Genomic DNA, 24,282 nt, shown 5'->3' with positions numbered 1-24,282 from the left:
TTTTTAGAACTCAGAGCAAATTAAATTGCTGTGTTACAATGTGTTGAGAGGCATTTCCCCGCAGGACAGTAGAACACTTAACTTGCAAATAAATGCATTGTCAAAAATAGGAAAACAATGCAATACAAATTGAGATAATTGCAGAAAAAAAAGCAGATTTTGGAAGATTGGAAATTGGATTTATGTAATTTTTACAATAAAAGTCTGCAGTTAGAAAGTGCTGACCCCAGATCAGGGACGTGCACACATTTGTGTTGTTGCATAAATAAGTTGAAGCTAATGAAATGTGATAGACATGCCTCTGCAGGACACAGTGGAAAACTTTGCAGAGGATTCTCAAAAGAAATGCATTGGAAATAATAATCAAAGAATTTAGATTTGAGATTGCCTTTACGTTGACTTACACTGAAAGTCTGCAGTGTCTTTTTTTCCAAGTGATTGAAAGACTGTGGTTAGTTCAAGTACATGCTCTAAAATCAGAGAATAGCCACTCGGTGCACGTCCCTGAATTTATTACCTTTCCCTCACTGCAGGAAATCTACTTTTTTAACGTCTGCTTTTTGTTTCACTCGTGATTTGTGTGTTTTGAAATACTGTTTTTCTTTTTCTGAAACGTATTTTCTTGCAATATGATTGCTGATATTGAATCTTTGCTCCCTACAGTATATATATCATTTTGGCGGTGTGTGTGAGGAAATAGAGTAGGTAGACAAAGATATTAGACGTGGGGTGTGTGTGTTTAAAGTGTGTTTTCCACCAGCTAAACACACGCACACATCAGGATTTGTTGTAGCAATAAGTGCTTCTGTGAGGTGTAGAGCTAAAAATCACCAGGTGCTAATTGAACCCATTGTGTTATTGCCGTTAATCCAATGAACTAAAAGGAGATGGTTTGTGTTCGACACAGGGTACAGTTCCAGATAACTTTACTCTTTGATATCTTTTGTGGTAATCTGCCCGGTAACACAAAACAAACATCTCTAAAAAACTATATATTGAGATTTTCTTGAAGGCAGCAGGCTAATAACTTCCTTAAAGTGCTTCTGAGAAAAGTGAGATTTAAGAAAAACAACTTAAGAAAAGTCATATTTTTCTTTGAGTAAACCCAATTACATTGTTGTATCTACAGTTTAGATGTTTTTCAGAAACGTATTTTTATCTCACATATGTTGATCTCTCTTCCTTCTTCTCTAATAACTATAAAAGTACAAAGTAAAAAAAAAACATAATGGCCTCGACCATGGCCTTTCGTCAGGGACTCATACTATATCTTTCTAGAGAAACCCCTGATATATAAGTTGAGTTTTATTCAGCCTGCTGCCTTTAAGAAGCTCATCAGATAACGTCCAAACTCACAGAGGCACTTCCAAAGATTGCGGTGACACTCAGAGTGCCTCTCTTCACTTCCTGTCAACATTTAAAATGTGTTTACACTGATAAGGTTTTCTTTGGATGAACCTACATATAAACAAAGAAGGTATTTCCACACTGGCTTGCTTTCAACCTTAAGCAATTATGTTTGTCAACTCAATGTCTCCTAACTTTTTAACTAATTTGAAATTAATGAGTTTAGTCGAACAAACTTCCATTATGTCCAACTTCAGTTATGTCCAACTTCAATTATGTCCAACTTCAGTTATGTCCAACTTCAGTTAAGGCCAACTTCAATTAAGTCCAACTTCAGTTAAGTCCAACTTCAATTATGTCCAACTTCAATTATGTCCAACTTCAGTTAAGTCCAACTTCAATTATGTCCAACTTCAATTATGTCCAACTTCAATTATGTCCAACTTCAGTTAAGTCCAACTTCAATTATGTCCAACTTCAATTAAGTCCAACTTCAATTATGTCCAACTTCAATTATGTCCGACTTCAGTTAAGTCCAACTTCAATTATGTCCAACTTCAATTATGTCCAACTTCAATTATGTCCAACTTCAGTTAAGTCCAACTTCAATTATGTCCAACTTCAATTATGTCCAACTTCAGTTAAGTCCAACTTCAATTAAGTCCAACTTCAGTTAAGTCCAACTTTAATTATGTCCAACTTCAATTAAGTCCAACTTCAGTTAAGGCCAACTTCAATTAAGTCAAACTTCAATTAAGTCCAACTTCAATTATATCCAACTTCAATTAACTCCAATTTCAATTATGTCCAACTTCAATTATGTCCAACTTCAATTAAGTCCAACTTCAATTAAGTCCAACTTCAGTTAAGTCCAACTTCAATTAAGTCCAACTTCAATTAAGTCCAACTTCAGTTAAGTCCAACTTCAATTAAGTCCAACTTCAATTAAGTCCAACTTCAGTTAAGTCCAACTTCAATTAAGTCCAACTTCAATTATATCCAACTTCAATGAACTCCAGCTTCAATTAAGTCCAACTTCAATGATGTCCAACTTCAATTAAGTTGGACACAAGCATCGATAATAAGGTGGATAAATACCTATATTAATATATAATATAAATCAACTTTAATAAGTTACGTAAATTCAGTTCTACCCAAGTATAGTTAATACTCATCCATCTTCTACGGCTTATCGTTGACTTTAATTAAATGCATTAAATCAACAGATTACACATAATTAAGTTAGTCGGAAGTTGATAGTATCAAGTTGAACCTATTCATTTTTATTTAAACCTAATATTATTGCTTTCAACTAACCTAGTTATCTATTGACTTAATAGATTGAATTAAAGTCAACAATGACATGTTTTCAGTTTACGCTGAATCAACCCTTGCAATTTAAATGGCGAACGAACCCAATTAAATTAAATCAGACAAACAGAATTGTTAAATATATCAGAATCAGAGTTGTTACAGCAGAAAAGAGCCAAAGACAGCTTAATGTTAACTAATAGCATGCAGATAATACTTTCCGTGTTGTATTCAGGTTCATCCGAAGAGTTATTTTTGAGTGTTTGTGTGCAGAAGACGGGAGTAAGAGTCGATTAGTGTTTCATTTCAACCCCCGAGCTGAGAGTCGAGCCTCTCAAAGACTTCCGGTGCTCTCCATGAATGATTAATGAGAAACGAATGGCACACGATGCACTTTACACCCGAGAGATGGACCTCAGTCAGGATTTAAAAGAATGTAAAACTCCAGATTCAGAAGATAATAGACGGATGGAAAGACGTTTTTATTTTTTATATATATTCACAGATTTTAGACTTTTACTATTATATCGCCTTTACGTGCACGGACGGTCGCATAAAGGCTCGTCTCTCAGCTCACTACAACCTTCAGATATTAATCAGATATATTCTCATGTTTATGAAAGTGCATGACCGTGAGGAAAGAGGAATGGAAGGAGGGACATTATTTACACGTGTTTAGTGAGTAAAATGAAAGGTACGGAAGCCCTTAAGTGCCATTTTTCATGTTTCACCATAATGAGTATAAAAAATGTTGTCTCGAGATCACGACTTATTAAATTACTTATATATACTTAATTGATCCTTTATCTTAAAGAATTTTTTTTTTTTTACCAAGATAAGAGGATTTGCTAGAGATTTCCAGATAAAAAAACGACTTTTTTTAAAATGACAAAATGAATTTAGAATCACAAAAAAGATATATAATAAATTAATCTGCATAATGTTTGTCATTATTGACTAAATATAGCATTTGTAATCTAAAAAGAAGAGAAATATCTTCGTGTTTTGAGAAAAATCAATGAAAGGTATTCATTCAAAATGGCTGTTTTGGGCTTCCGTACTTTTGCATGAAAACTGTTGCATAGAAAATAAAATATGTACATTTCTATTTCTATGCATGAAAATTGCCTGAAAGATGAAAAGTCCCCTTACAATTACATTTATTTGATGTATTTGATTCTATATAATGTATTGTGCATCTGTCTTCTATCCAGACATTAACATTGCTGAATCTCTAAAGTGCAAAACTTTTATCGCAAGATTTCTCAGAATTGTTGTCAATTTTTCAACTTTTATTTGTATTTTGTAGACACAAACCTGCACAGAGACACTGATTACTGCAATATTATTCCATAAAAAGATAATTTGGCACGACAGATGTGTGAACACCACTCTGGAGATACGACAATGTGATTTCGTGCATAGAAATGAAAATGTACTCCGCATATCTTGAGTTGGAAGTTCTTAGTTTTCACTGAAACCTTGTTTTCCGTTCTTCTAAATCACGTGTGAATAATTTAGCAGATCTGCAGCCTGTAATCAATACTCCTGTGTTTACACTCACTGCTACAGGGAGAGAAATACGACGGGTAGATGCAGTACTTTTACTCCAGCGCTACGAATGTTTGTGTAGATATATGATTTCGGATTCGCCCGGTAACTCATGCTTTAGCTTAAAAAAGAAAAAGCGTTTTTCACCAAGATAAGAAGTTTTTGTTGAGATTTACAGATAAGAAAAGTTTTTTTTCAAGATGACAAAATGAAAGAGAATAGATGTCATATATTAAACTGTATAAAGTAGGTATTTATAGCAAAAAAACCACATTTGTGGATAGGACTGTAGACAGAAAATGAAGCATCATGTAATTTGGGTGTTTTTGGGGGAAATCTACTGACGAAAATCAACAGAAGTAAGAAATTAAACTCCTAAATGTGGATTTTTGAAGTTTTATTTAGAATTTCTGAGAGAAAGATGATGAGTTACCGGGTAGAATATAAAATTCCCTCAAAACAAATCAGCACTTTTTTTCACAGCCGTACCTTAGAAAGCTCACCTTCACAGCCTCATGATGGAAACTCCCGCAGTTATTAGTATTTCTTTTCTTAATTGTGTATTAACTGAAGATGAACCGTGTGTTTTGGGGTGTTTTCATGGTTCTGTGTGATGATAGGAAATCAGGATTTCAGCTACACACCTTGTTTCTGTGTATCTTTTGTATTCTTTTTTTAGGAGGATTTTCTTGGTCTTATATTGTGTATTTGTTTTGTCTTGTACCACAGTATAGCCATTATCAATGCGTGTCAAGTCATGTTTGAACTGAAAAAAAAAAAAGACAGATCAATATATATGAAGCAAAATAAACACAATCATTTGTACAGACGTGTCTCTCATTTCTTTTTGAAAGGGGCTTATTAATATGCTAAATGTGTCTCTACTTTAAAGAGTCCTCTCCTCCTGATGTTCAGGTGTATATCAGTATGTAGTGTCTCTACTTTAAAGAGTCCTCTCCTGCTGATGTTCAGGTGTATATCAGTATGTAGTGTCTCTACTTTAAAGAGTCCTCTCCTGCTGATGTTCAGGTGAATATCAGTAAGTAGTGTCTCTACTTTAAAGAGTCCTCTCCTGCTGATGTTCAGGTGTATATCAGTATGTAGTGTCTCTACTTTAAAGAGTCCTCTCCTGCTGATGTTCAGGTGTATATCAGTATGTAGTGTCTCTACTTTAAAGAGTCCTCTCCTGCTGATGTGCAGGTGTATATCAGTATGTAGTGTCTCTACTTTAACGAGTCCTCTCCTGCTGATGTTCAGGTGTATATCAGTATGTAGTGTCTCTACTTTAAAGAGTCCTCTCCTGCTGATGTTCAGGTGTATATCAGTATGTAGTGTCTCTACTTTAAAGAGTCCTCTCCTGCTGATGTTCAGGTGTATATCAGTATGTAGTGTCTCTACTTTAAAGAGTCCTCTACTGCTGAGGTCCAGGTGTATATCAGTATGTAGTGTCTCTACTTTAAAGAGTCCTCTCCTGCTAATGTTCAGGTGTATATCAGTATGTAGTGTCTCTACTTTAAAGAGTCCTCTCCTGCTGATGTTCAGGTGTATATCAGTATGTAGTGTCTCTACTTTAAAGAGTCCTCTCCTGCTGATGTTCAGGTGTATATCAGTATGTAGTGTCTCTACTTTAAAGAGTCCTCTCCTGCTGATGTTCAGGTGTATATCACTATGTAGTGTCTCTACTTTAAAGAGTCCTCTCCTGCTGATGTTCAGGTGTATATCAGTATGTAGTGTCTCTACTTTAAAGAGTCCTTCTATCTATCTATCTAGTTAGCAATACTCTTTCAGTGCAGCAGGGGTCAGACTCTCTCTCTGATACTCAGTGAGTTAAACTCAGTATAAGTACCTGCTCGAGTGAACTGAGAGCAGTTTGTAGTAAAACCTGTTGAGTTACCTCAGCAGTGTTTTAATAACACAGGAACACCCTCATTAATCATGACCAGGTTGGCGGTTTCTCCCTGTACCGGTTTAACACACACACACACACACACACACACACACACACACACACACACACACACACACACACACACACACACACACACACACACACACACACACACACACACACACACACACACACACACACACACACACACACACACACACACACCCTCAGATAAGACAAAGAGAGGAACACCTAATCCTCGTGCAGAGCTGAAAACTGTGTCAGAGTTTTATCAAAATAATGTGTAATATAATGAAATAATAAAAAATGCAATTAGCCAGGTGTTTAGTATATTTATTTACTTTTCTGTCTGAGGACATTTCAATAACATCACATCCATGCCAGATGTAAGAAGATGTACATGTGTGTATCTAAACTTTATATCCTTTATTGCAATATTTCCTTTAGTTTTTCATCGTTTTTAATGCATTCGATGATCACATTTTACAAACATATATGAACTCTTTCTCTTTCAAACTCTCCCATTAAATACCGGCCTGTTCTGTTGCTGCTTTGAGTTCATTTCCTTGTACTTTTGGGTCTTTTTGGTCTCTTCTCCGCAGAGGTGTAAAGTAACTAAGTAAATATACGTACGCTACTTACTGTAGGTAACATTTTGAGATACTTGTACTTTACTTGAGTATTTCCCTTTTATGCAGAATTTATCAGATCTTGTACTTGAGTAAAAATAGAAGTACTCAGATCTTGTACTTGAGGAAAGTAGAAGTACTCAGATCTTGTTCTTGAGTAAAAGTAGAAGTACTCAGATCTTGTACTTGAGTAAAAGTAGAAGTACTCAGATCTTGTACTTGAGTAAAAGTAGAAGTACTCAGATCTTGTTCTTGAGTAAAAGTAGAAGTACTCAGGTCTTGTACTTGAGTAAAAGTAGAAGTACTCAGATCTTGTACTTGAGTAAAAGTAGAAGTACTCAGATCTTGTTCTTGAGTAAAAGTAGAAGTACCAGAGTGTAGGAATACTCTGTTACAGTAAAAGTCCTGCATTCAAAATGTTCCTCAAGTGAAAGTAGAAAAGTATTATCATCAAAATATAGTGAAAGTAGCGACAGTAAAAGTAGTCATTTTGCAGATTGGTCCATTTCAGAATAATAGATATGATATGTTTTATAATGATTGATCATGAAAGTGTTCTCAAAGCTGGTAAATGTGCAGCTAGTTTGAATGACTTTGTATACTGCAGGGTAGCTGGTGGATTTACTCCAGGTGGAACTAAAGTCTGATTCAACACCTGATTAGATTTCACATCATTCATCCAGATCTGTGAAGTAACTAAAGGTAATAAATACATGTAGTGGAGTAGAAGTACACAGTAGCATAATAAGTTGAAATACTCAACTTAAGTAGAGTACTTGAGTAAATGTACTTAGTTACTTCTCACCACTGGATAGCCAAGTAGTATAGAATGTGTATGATGAAACACATGAAGTCAACATTCCAGTATCAGGGTCTACCGGCTTCCCTTGAACGCATCACGAGGTTACCTGAACCCGAAGGTGTCTCCTCCTCCTCTCCAAGCCGCACCCCTTCACCCTCAGGCGGATTAATCCAGGAAGAAACCCCGGAGGAACCACCGGCTTCTGTCCGATTTACAGAGCTTTTTTGGGGGTTTACACACAGTCGCTTCCGCTGGTTTTGTCGCAGCTAAAGTCAACATGCTGATCAAAGAGTTGTGAGTATCTTAACTTTGTATTAAAGTGCGCTTTTTTATATGTATGTGTATACACAGAGTGGAGAGAAACTGGCTCTGTGGCTTAACTTTAATTATTTAACATTACAGAGAAAAGGAGGCCTGCTTAATGCTGTAGTTTGTTAAAATACATACTCCATCTCGATGTTTTGTATCTATGTTGGTCTTTCTGTGGTTCTGCAGCTAATGGTTCATGTATTTTGACTCAAGACGTTCAGAAATCCTGGGAATTTAACGTGTATTGGTTGTGAGGCAAAAAGTACATACATGCTCAATCAATGACCATACATTTTACAGTTATTCAAGTATATAAATGTTGATCTATGTGTTTTTAACTCCAATTTACCTTTACTGATTTCGCTGTAAACGTGCTGACTTTACGCTGCATTTTGGTAGGAAGAGGGAAGCAATGGGTGCGGGAAAACAACATTTAAAGCTTGTTTTTTATTGATTTAATGTATTATATGAGGTTTTGATGTAAGCCGAATTAAAAAAGACATCTCTAGTGTTCATAATATATATACATGTACATGTTATAAGGCATCCAGGTGGATTTATAAACAAAGTAATGTTAAATGGGCATTTTCTTGGACGGGATTTGGTGTTTTTGAGCTTGGTGTTTATTGACACAGCCAAAAAAGGTGTATCTGAAATTAGCCCCAAAATAGCTCGTTTTAAGCACAGTTACGGATTATTTACCAAGGGAGTTAGAGTACAGAGATTTCACATGCTAACCAGAAGCTGTCATCTGACCACGGTGCAAAGTGCATTAAAGATTAGGCTTCGTCTTAGTCTGTAAAAAGCCATTTGTTTTTCTGTCGGAGCGAGTTTATCTTTCCCATCGTCCTGCAGGTTCTCCTCTTTCACTCTGATCTGTTGACATGAATTATTTAGGATCTGCCAGACTGCCAACAGGTGGCGATTAATTGGCTGCTTTATCAGAGACAGGGGCTGACAGAGGGACAATGGGAACCTGGGCAGAGACATGTAAAAGACCCCACGGTCTCTAACTAACACACACACACACACACACACACACACACACACACACACACACACACACACACACACACACACACACACACACACACTATAAAGTAGTTTAGCCTCTTTCGGTTGACATTTTGTGTCTCTTTTGTCTCTCTTTGTAGTTTTACGATACGATATACTTTATTGTCCCCGTAAGGACATTTGTTCTGGACTCCGTCCTGCAGTTCCGCATACATGTACATATACAAACATTATAGTGGACATTAAGAGACATACACATATCATCAGTCATACACCGTTTGAGCAAACACAATACACAGACGCACATACTGACAATGGCCACCTATTGCACAACCCTCATGGCCAACATTTAAAAAGTACATTTGACTACATTTAATTTCATGTGAATGTTAAGAAGCTTAATGGACATAGGTAGGAATGAGTGCTAGCGGTTCAGCCTGCTCTTGGGAACCCTACATCTTCTACCAGAAGGTAGGAGCTGGAGTTGTGGGTGGGATCAGACACCATTTTGTTTGCCTGTCTGATAATGGACTGCTCGTATATGTTTTTGGAGAGATGGGTGTTTTTTAACCGCCATCATTTTCATAGCAGTCTGTACCATGCGAGCGATCTGTGACTCTGACTGCACTGTCAAGTTACCATACCAGGCAGTGATACCATACCTCATGATGCTCTCCAACACTGCATGATAGAACAGTCACATGAACTTCTGGTCGACTCCGAAAGCCCGGGGTCGACGCAGAAAGTACAATCGCTGTTGAAGTCTAGAGCACAGACCTTCAACATGCGCCTTCCAGCTGAGTGTATTATCTAGATGGACACCAAGGTACTTATAGGAGCTGAGTTATGGGTTCATTGTGGATAACCACCGGCCTAAGGTCACCCACTGCCTTCGGGTCCCACACCATCTCCTCAGTCTTACTCACATTCAGCACTACATGGTTCAAATCACACCACTGCATTAACCCAAGGGTGGCTGTATCATCTGAGAATTTGATGATATAATTCTCCGGGTGGATTTTCGTACAGTGTGAAGAGGACCGGGGAGCTCACACAACCCTGGGGGGCTCCTGCACTGATGGTCCCGGGCTCTGAGAGGGCATTGTTGACCCTGACGTGCTGAGTGCGATACCATTTCAAGATAAAAGGATTTATACTGATCTTTATCAGTTTTTGAAGCAAGATGTGAGGATTCCTTTTCGTAGTTGTTTTGTGTCTCTGTCTCTTTGCGGTTCGTTGTGAGTCATTATAGATATGTTGTGTCTCATTGAGATCATTTTGTCTCTTTGAAGTCATGTTGAGTCACTTTTGTAATTGTTTAGGAGTGTCATTGTCGTCGTTTTGTGTCTCTCTTTGTCCTTGCAGTTCCTTTGTGAGACCTTGTTGATATTGTGAGTCTCTTTTGTTATTGTTTAGAGCAGGGGTGTCAAACTCAATTTCATTGCGGGCCACATTAGCATTATGGTTCCATTCAAAGGGCCGGTGTTAACTATATAAATATATAATATATATCAAATAAGGTATTATATGATATGATTGCCTCTGAATTGGATTGTTATCAGATAGGATAATACGTTAGTAATTAACTACGTCTGAAAGCAGAAGTCCAGGGCAAACAATTGCAAGTTTCTTCAGTGCGCATGTCACAAAACGAGATGCATTGTGGGACATGTAGTTTATGGGCAACCTGCTTCTGTAAAGTAGCATGTAACCGTATAATATTATATTCTTTGCAACCTCTTGCGGGGCCACATCAAATGAAGTCGCGGGCCGGATTTGGCCCCCGGGCCTTGAGTTTGACACCCCTGGACTTTAGGGTGTCTTTGTAGCTGTGTCGTGTCTCATTGTAGTCCATCTGTGTCTCTTAAGTTATTTAGTGTCTCTTCTAGTCGTTTTGTGTCCATCTGTCTCTTTCTCTGTGAGACCTTGTAGACATGTTGTGTTTTTGAAGTCATTTTGAGTCACTTTTGTAATTGTTTCGAGTCATTGCTTTCATTTTGTGTCACGTTCAGCTCTTTTGAGTCTCTTTGTTGGCGTGTTGTGTCCCTAAAGTGTGTATTTAGAAATGTTTCGCTTTGTGGCTGAAGTGTCTCTTTGCAAACTGTGTTGTGTCCTTTTGGGTTCCCTTTTCTTGCCAGTTTCTGTCTCTTTGTTGAACGTCTGTCACTTGATAGTTGCTTGGGTCTCTTTTTAATATTTTGTGTCCTCCTTCTGGTCATTATGGGTCTCTCTGAAGCCATTTCGTTCGTCTTTCAAGTCATTTTGTGTGTCTTTGCCGCTGGTTTAGGGTCTTTGTAGTCCTTCTGTGTCTCTTTAAGGAGTTTTGAAGTTATTTGAATATCTTTGTAGTAGTTTTAGTTTCACTTCGGTGTCACTTTATAGTTATTTCTGTCTCTTTTTAATATGTTGTGTCTTCCTTCTGGTCATTTTGTGTCTCTTTCTAGTCTTGTGTCTCTTTTGACGCTCTTCCTGGTTAGCCTCGGTCTCTTTGTGTAATATGTTGTGCTGAGGGTAAAACATGCACGTGCACGGCTTCCTCCATGAGTCCCGGGTTTATTTGTTCTTGATTGCAGTTTGTCAATTTCCTCTTCCTCTTCTCGAGGTTCCTATAATAACAGGACACGAGAACAAACCAATCAAAATCCACCGTTTTAAAAGCAGTGCTGTGAATAAAATGCTGACTTCATGTTGAAGCTGTGCATAATGGGAAAATGCTGGATCATATTTATGCAATATGTTATGCTTTTATGGCTACACCAACAAGCACTGAGATGCATTGGTAGTTTCATGTCCTTTCTGAACTGCCATGTTTAAAATTGGTCGCTTATTATGATTTTTCCTGCATTTTCTCACTTAAATATTGTGTTTTTTTTTGTCATATTTAGTCAAGAAGTCAGATTTGTTTGTGTGTGTTGATGCATATAAGTGCTGTTGTTGTGTAATAAGAACGTATGTATCTATGGAGCTCGTACAGATATGACTGTGCTATCTTTTCACTCAAATCAAGGCAAGGCAATACATTACCCCAAAACATATTCCCAAAAACGTATAGAAGCTTTTAATTTCCTGCCTTTTTTAATGCATGTCGGTCATTGATAACAGTTCCTCCTGTATCTCAACATTATAATTATCATTGATGAATTGTTTGTTTGTTGTTATTTATGTGCACTAACATCTTGTTTCTTTCTGTCTCTTTCAGCCGAATTGTCCTGCCTGTTTCCGTGGAGGAGGTAAGGACTCTTTCACTTTTATTTGAGCAGAGATAATGTAACAGTACGAGGTTTAATGAGACGGCGTATACCAATTTACTGTCTTTTACCTGTTGGCTGTACGGGTCCACAGCTCAGCTACAGCTTTCAATATCTACAGAGATCATTCATTTGAAATGCTCACAGATGCATTACATTAGCAGCAATTTAGCATACTGCCAATTCAACTTTTAACGTTATCTTATTGCTTACTTTGTGTATAAAAAGTGTAGTTTTTTTCAAGCATTTGACACACTTAAAGGTGGGGTATGTAATTCACTTCAGAAACACTTGTTGTTATATTCCATGGAATGCTCTCAACATCCCGATAGCAATGAATATCTTAAATGCTTTGACAATAAATACATAAAAACATTTCATCTGTGGAAGCCGTGGCGCTGTAAAAAGCACGACCAATCATCTGAGCCGGCCCGGCTAAAATAACTGGATAGCCTACCTGCCTGTCAGCCTTCCATCTGTGCACAAACTTATCTCGTGCCCTCATTGGTCATGTGCGCGTTCGTGTGTGTTGGAGGAGGGGCTCTGTGAGGAAGTCTGAAGGAAGGGGCAGATTTTTAAGTAGCAGTGAACCAGTGTTTAAAGAGCCGATGGTGGTCATTGGAATGCAGATATATTATTCAGCGTTTTCTCTGATTGCTGAAATTGATCTGCACTCTATCTACAGTGCACTTATTGCAAATAACAAACAATGTATGAATTAAATAAACCTCCAGAGGTTATCGAAATGAAAGATGATTAAAAAGCAATTTATGAACAGGAGAGAGTTTTGTGCGCATAAAAAAAAAAGCCTGTATAATAGCATCTCTATGTGTCTGAGAGACGGCAAATTTAATAAATAAATGAGTCCTTTTAGGCTAGTGTCCTTCTTGGGGTTTTCTCCATGAAATACTATAACAGATATATAGTTGTGGATGCAGACAGTACTGATTTTCATTATTTAAATATACCATTTATAAGCCAACTATAGTACCACAGATAATCGGTCATCCCTTCCTCCCAAAGCATGAGTGTTCTTGTGCCTTTTCCCTACATTACCCGACAACTTGTAAAGAGAAATAACTAGTTACCAGGTCTCGTTTAAAAAGAGTCTTCTGCAGATATCACAAAACATGTCGGCCATCAAAGGAAACTTGCTGTGTGATTATTATGATTTGACTTTCATGCACTTTTCTTAAAGCCATGTTACAAATCCATCTGCACTCCTTGTTGTTGGAGTTTCCTTCTCTCACTTTAATCTCTCCTTCGATGCCCTTGCTGTTGAAACGCTCAGCTATCAGTGGCAGGATTGATTCAGCTGTGTTTAATCTGAGACTCACTGCCAATTACATTTCGGAGTAGATCCAAAACATGCATTATTAAAAGGTGCAGGAATGAGTCCTGAACCCAGAGATGAGACAGCATTTAACCAATTCCCTTCCCTTGTCTGGAAGTCAATGGTTTTTTGAGTGTGTATTTGGTTGTTAGTCTGAAACAAGGTCTGTGGTTAACACAAGCTGAAGAGATTTTATTTCTACGACATAAAATACATCAGTAAATACCCCACTGGTGGATTTAAAAACAGTGTCTAAATGAGACGACGAAACGTCATCACATCTAACATTAGCCGCCTTTAGCTTAGCGGTGGTGACGTGAAGTCATGTGACCGTGCTGTAGTTCCTTTATAGCCCAACATTAGCCTCCTTTAGCTTAGCGGTGGTGACGTGAAGTCATGTGACCGTGCTGTAGTTCCTTTATAGCCCAACATTAGCCACCTTTAGCTTAGCGGTGATGACGTGAAGTCATGTGACCGTGCTGTAGTTCCTTTATAGCCCAACATTAGCCTCCTTTAGCTTAGCGGTGGGGACGTGAAGTCATGTGACCGTGCTGTAGTTCCTTTATAGCCCAACATTAGCCTCCTTTAGCTTAGCGGTGGTGACGTGAAGTCATGTGACCGTCCTGTAGTTCCTTTATAGCCCAACATTAGCCTCCTTTAGCTTAGCGGTGGTGACGTGAAGTCATGTGACCGGGCTGTAGTTCCTTTATAGCCCAACATTAACTGCCTTTAGCTTAGCGGTGGTGACGTGAAGTCATGTGACCGTGCTGTAGTTCCTTTATAGCCCAACATTAGCCACCTTTAGCTTAGCGGTGGTGAAGTGAAGTCATGTGACCGTGCTGTAGTTCCTTTATAGCCCAACATTAGCCTCCTTTAGCTTAGCGGTGGTGACGTGAAGTCATGTGACCGTGCTGTAGTTCCTTTATAGCCCAACATTAGCCTCCTTTAGCTTAGCGGTGGTGACGTGAAGTCATGTGACCGTGCTGTAGTTCCTTTATAGCCCAACATTAGCCTCCTTTAGCTTAGCGGTGGTGACGTGAAGTCATGTGACCGTGCTGTAGTTCCTTTATAGCCCAACATTAGCCGCCTTTAGCTTAGCGGTGGTGACCTGAAGTCATGTGACCGTGCTGTAGTTCCTTTTGTACCTGAGATGGGAACTCAGAGTGTGGGAATATGAAGACAGATGTGTGAACTTGTGAGTTTCTCTACATATTTATCTCTTAATTGTCTCACCTGTTCAAGCCAATCTTCCCACCCTAAGGAAAACCCTCCCTCTCTTTGAGTTTCCACTGCTTCACACAAGCAGGTATTTCTCTGAGTCACTTCACGTCCGTTTTGCTGTACGACCGGCTTTTTCCTCCCATCCCTTTCAGAGCGAGGCTTGATTCCTGTTAGTCGAGAAACTGAGCGTGACGATTATAACCGCCCGAGCTGGAGAGAATCTGGATCACATGGGATAGGGCTCAGTGTGTGTGAAGGGATTCTGCATGGCCTCTCAAATCAGCAACGTGTATATAATAGTCGTATAAATGGTTACTCAAGCAGTTGTAATGCTCAATGGTCCCTTTATTTAATACTTGCCTGACATTTCTTCAGCTATTTTGATTTCTTTATCATACATAAGTTATAAGAATACAGCATATTTTGTTAGTGATACTGCTTTAACTCAACTATGTCCCTTTTTTTCTTTCTCAAATGACACCTATGTGAGTTGGTTGCCTCTTGTAAGCTATGCACACACTTCAGAGAGGATTTAATGGTCATTTTCAAATGTAGTAAGTTAGTCAAAATCAAAGCAGCTCAGACTGAGATGATATCCAGATTTCCACTTCATGTAAACACTGAGATCCTCTCTTAGGTAGATCTGCACTTTGTCTCATGTTCACCTATTTTAAAGTAGGTCAAAAAAGCGGTATAGGTTTCTCTAAGTTGCTGAAACTGACATAAAAACGAAAGTAATTCATTTTCAGTCCGTAGCATTGGTTAATCTAAAACAACACTTTATCATAAACTTCCCATGATGCATCTCAATACCATTTGATAAGCTCACATCCTTTACAATCCAGCAGCTTAACCCAGTGATACTTTCTTATAATAAAACAATTAAACATCTACAGCCACACCCTGTTTCTGTCAGATAACACACACACACACACACACACACACACACACACACACACACACACACACACACACACACACACACACACACACACACACACACACACACACACACACACACACACACACACACACACACACACACACACACACACACACACACACACACACACACACACACACACACACACACACACACACACACACACACTTCCCCTCATGTGTTTTGACTGGCATTGATGACCACCTCCCGTCACGTTAAGCAGATTTTTTTCGTTTGCAGCCAAAATGTCGTGTTTCTGTCTGAGTTTCTGCGTTACGTCTGCGAACCATGAGGACACACTCTGGTTTTTCACGATAAGTAACATTCCTGAGTTTGTACTCATCTACAGACTCTGGAATAAGGTGTACCCTGAGAAGAGGGCTTGGCATGGCACCGAATGTATTATTTTTCACATTTAAAACTTATGGTAACACTTTATATTAAGATACACTGACTCATTCACCGTCAACTAGTTGTTAATTAACATATTGGAGACAAACTACTAGCTTATTGGTTATGAACAAGACTTCACTTTTAAATAGTGAACATGTTTTGAGTTATTTTGACACAATTAACACTAATAGTTTCATGTCTTGTTACGTAAGAAACATATGTGTTAAGTGTTATTATGGGAGAATTTCTATTCTTATGGTACTACTGCCTTATTAGGCCATATTGAGCATATTCAGACTCATGTACAACAACGTCTTTACTTACTATAAATAAGCACTAATTAGAGGGTTATTGAGGAAAGACTCTCAACTAGAGACGTGTGGCACAGTGGGTAGTGCGTTGGTGTTCGGATCAACCACCACATAAATCACATCACCAGGACCGCCTTTTTCCACCTCAAAAACATTGCCCGTCTCCGCCCATCACTCTCCTCCTCTGCTGCTGAAACCCTGATTCATGCATTCATCACTTCACGACTCGACTACTGCAATAGCATCCTCTACGGCATACCATCCAACCTCCTCAATAAACTCCAACATATCCAGAACTCTGCTGCCCGCCTCCTCCCCCACACCCGCTCCCGAGACCACATCACTCCCGTCCTCCAGAACCTCCACTGGCTCCCCGTCCGTCAAAGAATCCACTTCAAAGTCCTCCTCATTACTCACAAAGCCCTCAACAACCAGGCCCCCGCCCCTACCTCACAGACCTGCTGCACCACCACACCCCTTCCCGCTGCCTCCGCTCATCAGAAGCCAACCTCCTATCCATCCCCACCCGCACCAATCACCGGACCTGGGGGGACAGAGTCTTCTCCATCGCTGCCCCCTCCCTCTGGAACTCACTCCCACAACCCATCAGAGACTGCACCGACCTCACCACCTTCAAAACACTCACAAAAACTCACCTCTTCAATCTGGCTTTTCATGTGTGATTGTTTTTGTATTATTTGACTTTAACTTTAACTATATATTTATTTGTTGTTCCTTTCTTCTCTTTCCTTTTTTCTTCACTATTATCTGTAAAGCGTCTTTGAGTACCTGTAAAAGCGCTAACAAATTAAATCTATTATTATTATTATTATTATTATTATTATTATTATCAGGGGGTTCAAACCCCACTGCAGTCAGCATGTCGTTGTGTCTCTGGGCAAGACACACAAAATTGCTCCTGTGGGGATTGTCCACAGTATTGAGAATGTAACTCGCTTTGGATAAAAGCATCTAACAAGTAATGTAACTAATGGCTTATTACTCGTAGAATAAGGCATTAATAAGTGTTTTTATAATGACTAATAAAGAGCCAATATTCTGCTAATAAGCATGTTAATTAACAACTAGTTGGTGGTGAATACGTGGACTTTAACATTAAGTAGAGATGTCCCGATCCGATCACGTCATCGGGGATCGGAGCCGATCACTTGATTTTCAAAAGATCGGAATCGGGAGAAAAAAATCGGGGGTCGGGAGTTTTTTTTTTAAAATACTTTTTTTTAAATGTTGTATTCAATGTTACAAAACAAAAATGACCATGTTCAAGTCTTAAAGTCATCCTGAGGCCTTAGTTTTGGTTTCAAATTACACAACATCATGTATGTGTTGCTTCTCTGGGGCTTGTCTTCATAGACCTGCTTATTTCTCTCAAATCTGGCAACAGAGTGGGCGCAGTGTCTAATTGTAGCAGTAAGCTAACGAGTACTGAAAGCTTTATTTTGTTTTGATCCAATGCTGCACAACTGAACTGATCCAATGCTGCTGTGAAACAAAGAAGCTATATCCATGTTGGATAGAATATCCAATTTAAATAAATAAATAACCTTAAGGGACAACTTGAATGCTTTTTTTTTTTGTTTTGTCTTAATGCATTGCATAAAGATCGGATCGGGAAAAATCGGTATCGGCAAATTGTCAAAATCAAATGATCGGAATCGGATCGGGAGCAAAAAAAGGTGATCGGGACATCCCTAATATTAAGTGTTACCAAACTTATTTTCAGGATCTTTTTTACGTGTCTGTTGTCTTGTTTTGACGTCATTGCCTTAAAACAACGACCACATTAAGATATGTAATCACGCACTAGCCAAGAAAAATAGTAGTAATATTCTTGTCTTCTATTGTAACGGGGAAACACACCAGAATGAAATACAGGTGAAACTCTGAACAATCCACGAATCAGAAGAGAAAGAAGTACAATAGTAATCTAATCAAACATTATATAGCCTTTAGACAAAAAGCACAATTTGCACTTGTCTTGTTTTATTTTTTAGGTTAGCTTTTTCCATCTTTGTGCACAAAAAAGGGTTTTTCCAAGCTTTTTATAAAATTCAATCCACATTTCCTCCTGATTGGTCTTCTCTTTCTCCCAAATAATGAATAATGTTGTGGGATTTTACCGTTTACAGCAACAGCTCTTATATTTAAAGGCTGTCTCCTTGATTTAGGTTTCTTATATTTCTTACTTTGCATCCACTCTTGAGCTTCTTTGAAAATAATTGAAATAATGTTTAACCTGAGAAGAGGGCGTGGCGTTGCACCAAATGGATTATTTTTTACATTTAAAACTTCAGTAGAGGGTCTTTTGACATGTCTTTCTAGTTTTCACGTCAGCTTCTTAAAAAAAACACCCTTTTTAAAATGATTGTGATTTTATAGAGTTGATTTCCAAAAATGGAAGTTAACTTTTCTCTCTTTGCATTTTAAGGATAATGAAATGCAGGTTGAATCTATAACATCACGAGCCCTTTGTGCAGCAAGCATAGGAGAAAACAGTGCTCAGTGGAAAATCAGTTTTTTAAGAAACACAACAGGAATGGGTTAAAGTGGAATATTTGCTTGGATTAAAACGCGTTGGGAACTGATTGCATTTAATGTTGACTTTTAAACGTCAAATCAATATTGAGTTAGTTTAATAATGTGGATTACACACCGACGCTGAATCCTCTGCAGCCACCGCTGGCATATAACACCACACATAGAATATTCATATCTTTATCTGCACCAGTGCACAGAAACCAGCTTCAAAGTGGATTTAGACTTGGTGTTAGATCCAAACTAAAGATGTCATCGTTAATGTCTAAACGTTTCACAAAGCATTTAAAAGAGACAAAGACGACACTCAGTGTTTCAGCAGCAGTGACTCATTGTTTCCAGAGTCTCTGCCATTAATGCTGACTCAGTGAAGGGTTGAACTCTGAGGAGGAGGAAGAGGAGTTTAGAAATGGCTGAGTGTGCTTTTTGGCAGAGGCTGAAGTCTGAGTCCGGGATTAAGGGAAAGGGTTAACTGGAGGTCATAAAAAGAGAGGTTGAACGAGTTCATTAGGATTCTTTTTTAGGCTTTTGGGTTATATCCTTTTGAGAAGGGCCTAAAAACTTTCTAACCTATGTTTCTTTTTTTAAAGTATATTATGCCCCTTGCAGCACTTTGGGACTTTTAGCAATGAAAGGTGCTTTACAAATACAATGTAGTATTATTCATAGCCGCTTTCACACGAAGTACTTTGCCGTACTTAGTTCCCAGTACTTAGTCCCGGAACTGTCCTAGTAAATGGCGTTCACACCGGAATAAGTCCCTGGGGGAGGATTAGGCAAATGAAGCCGCTGACGTCACTTCTTCTTCTTCTTCTGCTTTGGGTTTACTGGCAGGCCGCAAACCACTTCACGGCGTATACTGCCACCCGGAGTCCCCGGCCGGAAGTCCCCGGAGTTAGTGGGGACTGGCTTCAGTAGAAGCTGCTGGGACTCCCAGCAGCTTCTACTGAAGCCTTCCGAGTAAATCGCCAGAACGCAGACACCTCTTCATCTCCACCGCTCCCATGTTTTCTTTAGTGTTGCCATAAGTTAGTCTCTCTCCGTTGGTGCACTGGGCTTAAGCTAATGCTCATAATGCTAATGCAAGGATAATAAAATGTCAGCTTCGCAAAACCTTTGAGTGTTACGGGGCGTGGTTTGCAATTCGCCCAGCCAATCAGAAATGGGTACTTTTTCTCCCACGAAAGTACCTGCTCTCTAGCAGGGACGGAAAGGGGGTGAAAAGGTTCTGATTAACTAATTTCTAGTTCCAGATCTTTTTGGTGTGAACGCAAAATCCCAGGAACTATCGGAACTATTCCTGGGAAAAGTACTCCGGTGTGAAAGCGCCTAATGTTGTTATTATTATTAATAATCAGAATGAGATACTGGATTTATCTCGGAGGAAATTGGGTTTTGTGTAATGATTAAAATAGAAATAAATTAAATACAGATATTTATACAGACATAAGAACTTAAAGTATAAAGTGTCATAAAAGATCAAATAAAATATAATAAAAATGGGCATTGCTCCATTTCAAAATGAAAAAAAAATAATATGCCCTGATCAAGGGCAGTGAAAATATTACTTCTTTAAAAAAAAAAAGTATTGTGGCTCAACTTGCCCCGGGTTAGGGGTAAGTTGATCCGGGTCAGGGGGTAAATTGAACCACGGTTCAAACCTGGTTATACCTACAACAAGTCTTAAAGGTAACTATAAACAATAAATAGCAAACCAAATTCAAGCTTAGTTTTTCAATTATTTTTAATATACATTTCGATTGAATTGATTACTTTTCCTTTTAACATGTTAAAATCAATCATACAGATGGTGATACAATTTCATACATCTTACCAATCAAACACAGGGTGAATTCAACTTTAAATGTAGCCTACAATGAGCTCTTATTATCAACTTGGCCTACTTTCATTCATTTCTCCATTTGAAAAACTGGCTCAACTTACCCCAAGGCCCATGGTTCACTTCACCCCATAGCCACCATTTTAGAAAAAATAGCCTAGCATTAAAATTCAGAGTCATCTTTAGCTTAATGATTCACATGGTTTAATACGCTGCCAACACATCAACATATACAACATATGTGTTTAAACCTGGATACCTTTTTTTGTTGACATGACAACCGATATAGCTGACATCTAGAACATTTACTTTGACAAACAAAAAACGTTTTTTTGTAAAAATGTTTACTTACCAGACCACAATGAGGATCTCTCTTTCACAGGCAATGAGAAATGGGTGGAGCTTGCATAATTTCTGGTCACTTGATTATAACTATAAGGCGTTGCCTGGTTACAGGGGGTGGTTCAACTTACCCACTGGCTCAACTTACCCCCTTCTCCCCTATACGGACACAAGTAGTTAAAGTATAAAGTCTCATAAAATATATAATAATATATTTAAAAAATGGGAATATTGTTCTACAATATAGTACATGTGTATGCATTGACAGTGGTGTATTGGTATCGCAATTTAAAAATCTATTACATTTTTTATAAGAAATCATCTGAAATACCTTTCCAGCACATGTTAAGCTAAGAAGTGCAACACATAAGCTGTTGAGGTGTTTAAAAAAACTAAAATCTGTCCCTTTGCTTTGTTCCTAAAGCATATATCAAGAAAAGAGGGGTTTTTTTTATTCAGAAAAGAAAATAAGAAATATTTCCTACTTAATTTGCTGCACACAGGAAGCAAGTGACATTTCTACATTTTGACTTCAAACGGGATAACTTGAAGCTGAATTAATAACGTGTTTTGGCCACTAGGGGGCGGCAGAACACACCAATGTCCATACATGGTTCATTTGAGGTCATCAGGTTTCTTTGAAAATATCACTTGGGTTATAATCAGAATCAGATACTTTATTTGTCTTGGAGGAAATTGCGCTTTGTGACAGTTGCTCCATTTAAGAATTAAATGCAAATTAAACATATCTAAAAATGTTCGAATTTGGGAATTACATTTTTTTTTCATATAAAAAAAAAAAAGCCTGCAATAAAATGTATCTTATAAAAAAAGATATATCTATACAAACATAGGTTAAAGTAAAACGTGCACACTGTCCTACATTATATAACTAGTATATATTACAGTTGTATACAGGTGTATTGCTCTTAATATAAAGTTAATTAGATTGTATTTCCACATATAATAATACAGTAGTCTTCTCAGGAATACATAAGCACTTCAGGGAGACATCTGTACCACAGAAGTAGTTTAGAAAGAGCTAAGAAGCTAGGGAGGTGTTTAAAAAAAATCTAAAATAAGTCCCGTTAGCTCTGTTTACATCAAGAAAAAAATCTTCTTCTGATATGAAATAGAAAACAACGAATAGCTTTCCATCTAAATGTGCTGTACGCGGGGATCAAGGGATATATACAGGGGTGCACACAACTTTCTCAGTGAGGTACTCAGATGAGTACCTGGAGTCAGTGTTTGGTACTCCAACTTCCGGCTCCCCTCAAAGTTCCCATGAAGCCCTCTGTATCGCGAATGTCAGCGGGTGGGGGTGCTAGTGGAGTATGATGAAGCCCTCTGTATCGCGAATGTCAACGGGGGGGGGGGGGGTAGTAGTAGAGTGCAGAGCTTCGTGATCACAGAGCGTGTGAACGTTGTGATCAGCTGTTTTAGCGCAGTGCTGCTGTACAGGCCGACGTTAACAGCAGCCCTGTCTGTGCACACGGAGACCAACTCCGTCGTCCGATGATCTAACCGCCTTCTGGAAAAGCTTCACATATACATCGGTACGCAAATGCGCTTTGTGACACAAGTGACGGTACGCATTTCAGATTGTTGTTGCGCATGCGTACCTGCGTACCACTTATGTGCACCCCTGGATATATATATATATTTTTAAACACTTTCTTTATTGTTTTTAGCATACTGTGTTCACCATATATAAGACAGTACACAAACATCCACATCTTTCTGGGTCTCAAGAGGACACATGAAAGAAAACAAAATGAAGTACATTCAAAGTCACATAAATACAAATAAAAAGGTTTCTATTTTAAGAGCTTAAGACGTGTATTCGCTGTTTGTGATTGAGCTTTCTTACAGGAACCTTCCCACTCATCAATTTAAATGCCTTCCTTCAAATCCTCCCTCCAATTTCTAAGTTTAGCTTCGGAGGAGTCAGGGGAGCCAGATATAAGCAAGTTATAAAGTGCAGAAATTAAGTTGTTCCCCCTACAGTCAGGGATCTTTTTTGGGGGATTTACCTCATGACAACAGGATAGGTTTGGCCACTAGGGGGCGACATAACTCTGCTTGTTAATCATCACACCTTCTATAGGAGGGGGGGATTCCTTCTGCAATCCCATCAGTAATCAGCTGTTTCTTGAACACCCCCTTTACATAGAGAAGGATTCTGTCTCTGAACTGGAATGGTTTTATTGATTTTACTTCTGATTGAATTCCTGATTGTATGAATGCTAACCCTCCTCTCTCCCTTTGTGTCCCTGTAGTACCAGGTGGGTCAGCTGTACGCCGTAGCAGAGGCCAGTAAGAATGAGACTGGAGGGGGAGAAGGAGTCGAGGTTTTAGCCAACGAGCCGTATGAGAAGGATGGGGAGAAGGGACAGTTCACCCACAAGATCTACCACCTGCACAGGTGTGTAAATAATATTCTACTTCTATATTGTGTTAGCTGTCATTTAGCCCTCGGTTGTGTTTTATTTGTCTTATTTTTGTCAGTTTACATAGTTATTCAATCAACTTGCATTTATCGTCTATTTTGAGATGTTTATATTTTATTTATTTATTTATTTTTTATTTCAAATGATGTGCAATTCTTTGTTTTACATGCTGCTGCAACAAAAACATTTCACAATTTGGGATTAATGAAGTATAATTTATCCTATGCAAAAGTAGATTAAGATCTGTGTGTGTGTGTGTGTGTGTGTGTGTGTGTGTGTGTGTGTGTGTGTGTGTGTGTGTGTGTGTGTGTGTGTGTGTGTGTGTGTGTGTGTGTGTGTGTGTGTGTGTGTGTGTGTGTGTGTGTGTGTGTGTGTGTGTGTGTGTGTGTGTGTGTGTGTGTGTGTGTGTGTGTGTGTGTGTGTGTGTGTGTGTGTGTGTGTGTGTGTGTGTGTGTGTGTGTGTGTGTGTGTGTGTGTGTGTGTGTGTGTGTGTGTGTGTGTGTGTGTGTGTGTGTGTGCAGTAAAGTGCCGGGGATCATCAGGAAGCTCGCTCCCAAAGACTCTCTGGTGGTTCACGAGGAGGCGTGGAACGCATACCCTTACTGTAAAACAGGTGAGACACACACACACACACACACACAAACAATGTGAGAAACACACACTCACTATCTTCACTTCTTACAGTAAACACACATTCCAGCTCTGTGTGTGTGTTAATAACTCCTTCTCTTTCTGTCCTCTCTCTCACTGCCCTGCACCCTTCCCTCTGA

The 24,282-nt window shown here is 38.7% G+C and overlaps 2 protein-coding genes across 3 annotated transcripts in view; both read left to right on the top strand.

Moving 5' to 3' along the window:
- Positions 1 to 5,034, top strand: part of LOC307034872 (large neutral amino acids transporter small subunit 4-like) — a 21,882-nt gene extending 16,848 nt beyond the window's left edge. For both annotated transcript variants that reach the window (XM_079673798.1, XM_079673799.1), the window contains one exon: positions 1 to 5,034. This exon is cut by the window's left edge and continues 1,072 nt beyond it. The gene's annotated coding sequence lies outside the window, so the exon portion shown is untranslated.
- Positions 5,035 to 7,677: 2,643 nt separating this feature from the next.
- On the top strand, positions 7,678 to 24,178 carry LOC307038271 (phosphatidylinositol transfer protein beta isoform-like). Its single transcript, XM_079679657.1, has 4 exons — positions 7,678 to 7,843; positions 12,072 to 12,102; positions 23,342 to 23,487; positions 24,034 to 24,178. The coding sequence occupies exons 1-4, from the start codon at positions 7,827 to 7,829 to the stop codon at positions 24,161 to 24,163; spliced, it is 324 nt and encodes a 107-aa protein (XP_079535783.1). The 5' UTR covers positions 7,678 to 7,826; the 3' UTR covers positions 24,164 to 24,178.
- The last annotated feature ends 104 nt before the right edge of the window (positions 24,179 to 24,282 follow it).

This window comes from Notothenia rossii (genome assembly GCF_949606895.1).
Source record: "Notothenia rossii genome assembly, chromosome: 4".
In the NCBI taxonomy this organism is placed as follows: domain Eukaryota; kingdom Metazoa; phylum Chordata; class Actinopteri; order Perciformes; family Nototheniidae; genus Notothenia; species Notothenia rossii.
Note: the sequence above shows the minus strand (reverse complement) of the source record. Positions and strands in the feature narration are given on the sequence as shown.

What these genes read in the sequence shown, in the direction of transcription:
- LOC307038271 (XM_079679657.1), top strand. An exon ending in TGCCTGTTTCCGTGGAGGAG is followed by an intron (nt 12,103 to 23,341) that starts GTAAGGACTCTT and finishes GTGTCCCTGTAG; the next exon opens with TACCAGGTGGGTCAGCTGTA. An exon ending in AAGATCTACCACCTGCACAG is followed by an intron (nt 23,488 to 24,033) that starts GTGTGTAAATAA and finishes GTGTGTGTGCAG; the next exon opens with TAAAGTGCCGGGGATCATCA.